This window comes from Nannochloropsis gaditana (genome assembly GCF_000240725.1).
Source record: "Nannochloropsis gaditana CCMP526 unplaced genomic scaffold scaffold969, whole genome shotgun sequence".
Classification (NCBI taxonomy): Eukaryota; class Eustigmatophyceae; order Eustigmatales; family Monodopsidaceae; genus Microchloropsis; species Microchloropsis gaditana.
The window spans coordinates 210-9,360 of record NW_005802984.1 but is presented as its reverse complement, the minus strand read 5'-3'; the positions used below and the strand labels follow the sequence as shown (position 1 = coordinate 9,360).

The following is a 9,151-nucleotide window of genomic DNA, read 5'->3' as shown; positions in this document are numbered from 1 at the left end:
TTGTTCAGATTGTAGGCGTCCGTCGTGAACAGGACCAGCCCCATCAACAAGCCTTCCGTCCCGAGGGGCCAGCCGTTGCGATACTGCGTGCGCTCGAGGTTGAAGATGATGTCGACCTCGTCTCGGTAGAAGGCATCCAGCTGCTGCTGAGGCATCGGATCGAAGACAACCATGTCAACGGCCGAAATCACACTCCCGATCCCGTAGAAGGTGACGTTGTCTTGAGGGTAGGTGGAACGGTACAGCTCCGCGATCCTGGCGTAAAGGTCCGCACCCTTCTCATGCGGGTTTCCCAGAGACGTGAAGCACGCGCTGATGCGGGCGCCTGGCTCGTGAAGCCGCTTCCGAGCTTTGACCGCGTCCTTGGCCAGCATGGGCCCCCCGAAGACATCCACCTTTGGGTTCTTCGGGAAGCACCTGTCGGCATAATCCCGAATGAACGACTGCGTCGTGAAGAGGGTGACGTCGGGGGGGAGTGTGTACTGCTGATCGAGGAAAAATCCTCCGCCGGGATACAGGTGGATGCTCTGTTGTCGCTGAGGGTAGCCAGGAAACGCTTCGTTAAATGACTTGTAGGCGATGTGGAAGATGTGGTGGACCCAATCGTAGTCCTTCAACGACGGGGGGGAGGTCCCGAGCTTCCGCGGACGCAGGAGATACTCCGCAGGCCAGTGACCCAGGAACTCGGAGGTGTTGAAGGTCCCGTTAGCCAAGGAGTTGATGCCCTCCACGGATCCTCTGTGGGCGTCCCTGAACACGAAAACGTTGTAGTCCGCGAGGCAGTGGCTCTCTCGGATCGGCTCCCAGTCCGTAGAGAATCCCGGGTAACGATAAGAGACCAGGATGTCCAGGTCGACCTCGCCCATCCACGCAGTAAGCTCATTTAGGCGCCAGGCCGACACGGGAGTTGGGAACAATATGTCAGTGACCAGGACCCTCGGGCGCCGGACCGTCGGGTCGGCGATCAGCTCACAGTAGCTCCGAGGCGGAGGCGATGGCTGAGAAGATTCCCTCGCGATGTCTTCAAGAGCCGTCCGACCCCTTTCGAGGAGCGTCGCTTGCTGCAGCTGCACCATTGAGGCCAGGATGAGGGCTCCAGACACTGCGGCTATCGCAGTGCGGGCCCTCCATCTCCACGGCGCCGCGGCTTTGCCTCGGGAGGCCGCAGCGCTCATTCGTGCATGGGACTGTATGTTTAAGACGATCTTAGGGATTGCCATAAGAAAGGAAATGATAAGGAGACGAGTGTCAAGTGCAAGCGTAGGAAACATACAGTTGGGTCAACGACCCACGGCCTGGGCCCCTTTTCAGCGAGTGGCGTTCGTTTATTTGCAGATCGCCGCCATTCGGGCCAATAATCCGGTCTTTGTGCTGGAAAATGAGCAATCTAGTAATTACAGATGCTCTCATCCATTGGGTCGAGGCCTTTCCAACGAAAGGGCAGACAGCTATCACAGTCGCTACTTTTCTGTACGACCAGGTGATCTGTCGATCTGGTTGACCTCAAGATCTATTAGTTCCCATTTCAAGAACGCAATGATTACCAAGTTAGTCCCCATCGTGCAAAAACGCAATAGTTGGATTGGCCCCTACCGGCCACAAGCAAACGGCCAAACTGAAAGAGCCAATCTATCTCTCCTGAATTTGCTCTCGATCTTTTCAGCACATGCTATGACGACTGGGATCCTATGTGCCTCCGCTGGTTTTTGCTCATACTACTAGCGTACATCCTTTCCTGAATGAAACTCGCAAATTATTTGATTTATGGAAGAGACCCGCGGCTTCCCACCGACGTTTTCTTTGACACGCTTTATGTACGAAAACTTACCGGATCATGCACTACAATACGTGAATCGATTGAAGAAGGCCAAGCCTATAGCTGCCTCGAATTTTGAAGATCAACCCCAAAAAAAACGTTCCCGATGGAACCGTAAAGTTACAAGACAGGCCTCATTCGATCTAATGCAACAAATGTGGTTATTAGGTCCCCATAAAAAGAAAGGAGTTTACTACAAAGTAGTACTGGACGGGGCCATATCGGAGTATACGCAAATTGCGCGATTATATATATGTAATCGAATGGGCACATGGGACAATTCGCAAGCCAATTCAAGCGCACGTGACAAGACTGAAAATGTATGCTTCGCGACAGACCGTTTTCCCTCGGCTGTCTGATCCTGAAAATTCTCAGAAGGATCCTCAGAGTCCTGCCGTAGGAATTATTCCTCCTCATCCGGAATCACAAGATCAGTCTCGTCCTCTTTACACTCCTACGTCAAAAAAAGCAACCACTTCAGCGCTGGAAGAATAAGTGGGCAGACAATTCAGGATCCATTATAAATGGAATGTCTTTGTCAGCGTCGTTTATTATAAGGAACGGGGAATTAAGGTAGCCCGGAATAAAAGGTGTTTGTATAATCCTAAGAAACGGATTTATACACGAGTTGGTGAGAGAAAAACCCCGTATACGCAATCCTTGCAAGAAGTAGGACAGATCATCCGATCAGAGAGTAGTCAGAATTCATCCATCAGACACAATTTTAATTCTTACCTGGAGATTGTAACCCGAGGGCGGCTTACGGACCGGGGGGGGATCTTTGAACAGTGTAGGGGATCTCTTAACATTGTGCTGTTGGGTAAAGGTGGGTGAGTGAAGTTTCTCGATAGGCGTAGGGAGGAGCGCGTGACAGAGTGAACCAATCGAATCTCCGGATGAGCGAGGCGGTGGTTAAACCCAAGGCGGAGGAATCTAGCCCAGCGCGCGATGTATCGCGAAAGGTATCTATTGTATTGCTCTTCGTCCTTGTGGGTACCGTCGATATCTATGGCTTATTACCGTATCTATGGGATAAATTGGCATGAGAGGGTGGGACTCGGTCGACAGCCTTGGTGACCACAATGTGTGGATAGGCTCCGCACGCGCGCTACGTGACTCAAGAAGCAATCACGAGAGAGGTACATGTCTTATTCTGTTGTCTCATAACTCTTTCGTGGGTTCACATTGGGAATGTACAACGCTTTCCCAGAGTCGTTCTCTGCTACCTCTTTTAACCTCCACAAGCTCATCACCTGGGAGCCTACCAGAAGAGACCAGAGGTCCGGAGTACGATGGGGGAGGCAGAGAGCCCGGCTTCATCCAAGTCAGAGCACACCCCATGTTGCTTTCACATCATTTTCCTGATTTCACACGTGCAAACAGCGCTCCTCAATCAAAGCCATAACAAGATACATGAAGGAGACGACCAAACACTAACGAGGAACCAGACTCTCCCATGGCCCTCTGCTTGCCTGTTACTGGTCAACACGTCAACAGCGTCTCACCCAAATCCTCTAATACTTGCAAACGAGCCACCAGGCTCGAATCTTCCGACTGATTTGGCTTGTCTCCGTTGTCTATAACGCTACTCCTCCCCCCCCGCCACCGCTCCCTCTCGCTGTCCATTTCCCCTGTTTCTCCTGTTCGACTCGGTTCTCCCCTCGCTTCCCATTCAGTGCTATCTTCCTCGACGTAACTCCTTTTCTCTTTTTTAGCTGCTGTCGCCATCCCTGGTGCACAATTTCTAACGCCAGCACTCAAACTTTCTCTGACTTTCTTTCCTTTTTCGTCTTGCGCTGCGCCCCCTCCCTCCCATGCAGGAACGAAAGACAAGAGCACCTCCCCCCACGTGACTGTTTCTTGTTCTATCACACGCTCTAAAACTCACTTATGTAAGTTTCCTTCCGTTCCGTAGATTTCCAGGCACCTCCTCGTGCCCACCTCACATTCACCCAGCGTCCTTCCCATGTTTTCCTTCTCCTGCTCCTTTTCGGCCTCTCCGCCATCTCTAGAACATTCCCAGGTCCAAGAAGGCTCCGGACTTCCTTTCACCGTCCCTCCCACTCCTATCCTCCCTTTTTCGCTCCTTCTCTCCCATTCCAGGATCCAGCTGACTTCTTCATCACTCGCCCAGGCGTGCACTAGAACCGCAGATGACACCCACCCCCGCCTTTTATCCTCGCGATCTACCGCTTGGAAGACCCTGCGCATGGCTGCCTCCAGCCTTGTATTGCAAGCGAGGAGTGAGAGGAACCCAGTAGAATTGCGAGGAGAAGGTGATGCAGGAGGAGACGCAGGGCACGGTGGCTCTTTCAGGACCTCTCTTTTATTTCTTCCACTCGGGACCCCGCCTTGAGCCAGCTCGTCCCTCCTCCGTGCACCCTCCTTTCGCTCCTGCCCCTCTTTGGCGTCTTGCCCCAATGCCCAGGCGAGGGTCCTTTTCTCCGCTTCCAGCGTGGCCATGTCGTTCCGATGGTGCAGCTCCCTGAAGGAAGACGCAGGGGGGAACGTAGAAATGGATTGAGCGGGACAACGACCATCAAGAGAAACAACAAAATAAAATGTATAGTCCTTAAAAGTGGGGTTCGGTCCTGCGTGCAGACCAGCAAGAGGGTCGACAATACAGAAACGTCCTGACGACACACAAAGAGAAGAAATGAAATCGGAATGCACGACAAGGGACACATCGAAAGGTCCGCACACTCCCTTGTCAGGACCTGTCGCACCCCGGCATGTCGACACCACCAACCATCGATTTACCTCTGCCACAATAGATTTAACAATCTAGCCACTCTCAGTCGCATTGCCTTCAGGCGAGAATGGCATTGATAACATCTCCTAAGCGCTGTGGACAGGGGGTTCAATTGCTTTGGATCGTGTAATTCGATCCTCTCTTCTTCATTTTTTTCATCAGCGTGCAGCTCTGCAAGCGATTCAGTATCGCTCTCCCTTTCAATTGCTTGATTGGGCGCCACCACTACCACCTCCTCCTCCTCCTCCTCCTCCTCCTCCTCCTCATTTCCTACCCAACTCTCCTCTCCATTTTCTTCCTCACAATACGCCTCCCAACCCTCCTCGCCCCAGCCACACATGTCCCTACCATCCCCCTCAAGCACTCGTTTCATTCACTTGTGCCATGACTCGACATCCGCAATAATTGTCTCGGAAGTCCTCCGGGCAGCATCCCTTTCCCTTCTCAAAGCATTACATTCGGCCTCCAATTTCTCAATCATGGCAGCTGATGTCTTATTCGAAGTCGTTGACATTAATTCAAATGCTTTTGCTTGAGCTTTAGCGGTGTCTCGCTCTTGCTTAGGAAGAACAAAACTCTCCTCCAAGCATGTTGCTCGTTCAGTAGCCGCGACCGTGGCTGCTTTCCATGCTGCTGCTTCCTTCTGCGTGCATGCCAGAGACATATGAGCATCCTTAATCCACAACTTATCGATTTGTTGGACTTGAAGGAGCCGGAAGACTTCTTCCCGCCACTTTCGGAGGAGGAGATCGCATGCCCTGCCTCCGGGGCTTTGAAGAGGGATGTCTCGCGTCTCCGTGATAGCTTCGAATACCTGCATATCGTACGCGTTGTGATCAATAGACCAATCTTTTCTTGCATAAAAGTCATTCCAATAGGGAGAGGTCTCTTTTGTGACCCTTTTCCCTCGCAAAATGCGATTTTGATGCAGCGTTGGTTTTTGACGAAGTCCGGAATGCGGCCCTTTGGAATCTGTGTCTCCCAGCTCCATCCCTGCCCGTCGCTTTTCCCCGCCCCATCCATGCTGGATATTCTTTTGAGAGGGGAAAAACAAAGCAGGCAGAGCAGTGCGATCATCAATGTCGATGGTAGTGAGGGGACAAGTGGCTGCCGGCATGAGTGGCCCTCGACTATGTAGAGGACCATCTGCCGGCAACGTCATTCGCACTCCCCGCCTTGATGCCCTTAACCCTGATTCTCCGTCTCTCCCTACCTTTGGCCATAAAAACGTGAGATCGTGCGATTTGGCGTCATATTGACTCCGTATACAAGCGTTGGCATCATGATGTGAGGCGCATGAAGAAGGACTGCTCTGTAGAGACCCCTTCTTCACGCCAAGGGTACGCGCGTCCATTCGGTCGGATACCTGGGAAGCCGAACACGTGTTGAAATTGGCCATTCACGCAAACTTTCGCCCATTTAGTCTGAGACGCTATGCACTGAGATGGGGTGTCGGGATTGTCCCAGCAACAGGGCTGTTCTTATCAAAGTAGCTTTGATCATTCCACGTTCCGGCCTCGGAGACTCGGAGCTTCGGGTTTCTGTAAAAACCGGTCGGTGTCACTTTGGATCTCATAAGTGGGTGAGGACTGAGCAGTAGTGCAATGGTTAGTAGTTGTCATGATAATTCTCATCATACTTGTTATTAGAGTGGCGACCAAGGACAAAAATGGTTGCTGAAAATTTGTTTTATACTTCCTCACCTTTTTATCCCCGACAACCTTTAAGATTATCACATACAACAGCTTCATCGAAGAAACAACTTTGATTACTTTCAACAGATGGGAATATTTCAGTGCCAAGGCGGAAAGCACAAGCGAAAACGCCCGAATGACAGAGGGTTACAACGACAGAGTACGGGATCCATAACGCAGGAACCAGATTTCCCGCTCAGTATCCACCTGATCTATGACTGGCGTGCAAGCTTTCGACAAGCGACTCCAGTAGTTCAGCAATCAGGATAGGGTAAGGGTTAGGGTTAGGGTTAGGGTCAGGGTTACAAACCCTGTCCGTTGCACAGAAACATGTCCTGGGTCTGAGCAAAGGAAATTCGAACGATACTGCTCGAGAAAAGCCGAGTTACTCCGAAGAGGATGAATTTCCTTTGTACAATCGCTTCGGGTTAAGATTATGTAATTTTGGAAGAAGGCTTCAGGATGATACTTTTTACAGAGTAGAGGGGTATGGGTGATGCGTCATTGCGTATAGTGCGTATAATGCGAATGTGAGGGCGCGTGAGTGTAGTTTGAATGTGTGTGCGCGAAGCTCCCGGTAACAGATATCGTGAGCATTTCCGTGGAGCAAAAAAGCGAGCAAAAATAGGTAGAACGCAGCATTCACGAGAGGGATGCGGCGTGATGAACCGTCGTCCGGAAAAATAATATGGGTAGGACACGTACCCTTCCCACCTGTTTTTTTCCCTGGTCGGCCCGCTCCTACAATGATTTTTCTGCTGAGTTCTTTAAAAATACTGAGATTGCATACGTGAAAGGTTATATCCAACGATCAAATGATGATTTACCAGGTGCTCCTGATTACCATACCCATCGAGTCGACACCTCCGACCAGTTCTTGGATGATGAAGAAATGCATATTCGCCGTCTACTCCTACCGACGCGTGACTCTCGGTTTTTCAAAGAAGAAAAGGCGCGAGTTTAGACTGCACCATGTTTCTTGCTCGTGCCTAAAGCCATACGAGTGACATGACATTTAATCCTACGCCTAATCGGAATTTCATTCTCATGTCATCATGCTGATAATATTAATTGGAAAACCCAAGATCCAATGCTCTATCGTGTATGAACAACAAATCACAATATTTTTCACAAATTCGACGTCCTTTTTCCAAGCTAAGACGCGCAGGTCTAAAAATTCTTGGCTCCGAATTTGACATATTCTCGTCTTTAATCCATTCATCACCTTCATCGACAAGCAGAACACGTGAATACCCGAACTCAACCCAAAGTCTTTCGACCACGGACACATTAATGTTGGAGAATTTGGAATATTCAAGAAGAATGTAATGAGGGGGAAACTTCTTTAACATCTCCAAAGATCCCAGAATCGCATTGGCTTCACAACCTTCACAATCAATCTTGTACAACAAAGGCCTTCCAGACAATCGAGTTTTCTCTTGCCTCAGGAAAAAGTCGTCCATGGACCAAATTTTAGCCAAATAATCAGTCGAATTGCCTTTCTCGACTGCTTTACTAGCGGTAAAACCTGATGTATCAATTCTTATCTCCTCAGACTCTTTGCCGACACCCGCCATTTCTACTGCATTCATTTCCTCCGATATGCAATTCAAGGCTAAATTGAGCCGAATAGTATCGACAGATCGAGGTAAGAGTTCAAATGTTCTGGATGAAAAGCCATATATTCCAGCCACGACAGCTTCTTGTCCCATGTTTCCACCTATATCGATTAACGTCGGAGAAACCAACCCATTTGATGCAATATTAGCATATCCTTTTGACTTTGCCCTGCGGAAGAGTTCACCCACAAATACCAAGGTAGCACTTGCACCTTTCCACGAATATTGATTTTCTACTTGTCTCCATCTCATTTCATCACCGGGGACACCGTAAAATACTGCTTTAAAAGCAGAAGTCCTCATAAAAAAGACGGAAGGTCGAATGTTCGTGGGGTACATAGACGCTATTTTTTCAAATGCAGCCGGGATGGTGAGACATGCATGCGATTCCGTTGATGAAATATAACTACCAGATTTGCTGACGATTGCTCTTGATTGAACAGCATCAGAAATCAAAGGTAGGATGGATCCTACGAGTAAACAGCCAAAAATAAAACTTAAATACCACCACATTCTTGGCACGCTTTGTTTCGAGATGTAAAGATAAGATTTCATATTGCCTGGCTTGTTATCCGTCTGGTCTGATTTTAAGGAAGGGATAAAGAAGAATCAAGGGTATTGGGCGCCTGTGAGTACGTTTTTGCCTTGTCCAATCTCAAAACGTAGGTTTCCTACGCTGTACCCTTCCCACAACGCACCCAATGTCCTGCAAAAGTATTAAAAAAGCAGCTCTTTCAACTATAATTCCTGCGTCGTCAGGGGAGGGATGCTGATGAAGGTGATTATGCTGATGATGCTGCCTCAAGACGCATCCCACTTGGCAAAAAATGCAACAAATCAGGAACGCTTCAACACATGGAAACTGGAGAAGACATGTGTGGTATGGTAGGGATAGTATGGGAGGAGGAGAAGAGGAGTAGCACGTTGCAAGGCGTGTGTTGTATGATGTAAAGGCCAATGCCCACATTTTCAATTCGTCATCATCAACATCAACCTCTACCCTCCACACTCCCCCTCCATGAATATGAAGAAGGACCAAGAATACAGCAACACTACTCAGTCCATGCTCAACAAATGGGGGTGACGCTCATTTCATTTGTGAGGGGTTAAGAGAAGAGGAAGTTGACTAAAAGAGAGTTGGAGGGGGCGTGATGATTTGTGAACCCGCGGGCATCGGAACTCTCCAAAATGAGGGACGGGAGGCTCAAAACCACCCAAACCACGACACGCCGTCAGAAAGACTCCTCTAGAGTCTTGTGCATTGCATTTT

General features: G+C 49.5%; 2 protein-coding genes across 2 annotated transcripts; both read right to left on the bottom strand.

Annotated features, from left to right (window-relative positions):
- Positions 1-2,618: 2,618 nt before the first annotated feature.
- Positions 2,619-4,908, bottom strand: NGA_0692400 (uncharacterized protein). The gene is made up of 2 exons (XM_005853293.1): positions 4,798-4,908; positions 2,619-4,301 (listed from the first exon to the last, which is right to left on the bottom strand). The coding sequence occupies exons 1-2, from the start codon at positions 4,833-4,835 to the stop codon at positions 3,701-3,703; spliced, it is 639 nt and encodes a 212-aa protein (XP_005853355.1). The 5' UTR covers positions 4,836-4,908; the 3' UTR covers positions 2,619-3,700.
- A 1,386-nt stretch (positions 4,909-6,294) lies between these two features.
- NGA_0692500 (methyltransferase family) lies at positions 6,295-8,631 on the bottom strand. Its single transcript, XM_005853294.1, has 2 exons — positions 8,580-8,631; positions 6,295-8,462 (listed from the first exon to the last, which is right to left on the bottom strand). Exon 2 carries the CDS (start codon positions 8,434-8,436, stop codon positions 7,330-7,332), a length of 1,107 nt encoding a protein of 368 aa, XP_005853356.1. The 5' UTR covers positions 8,437-8,462; positions 8,580-8,631; the 3' UTR covers positions 6,295-7,329.
- Between the last annotated feature and the right edge of the window lie 520 nt (positions 8,632-9,151).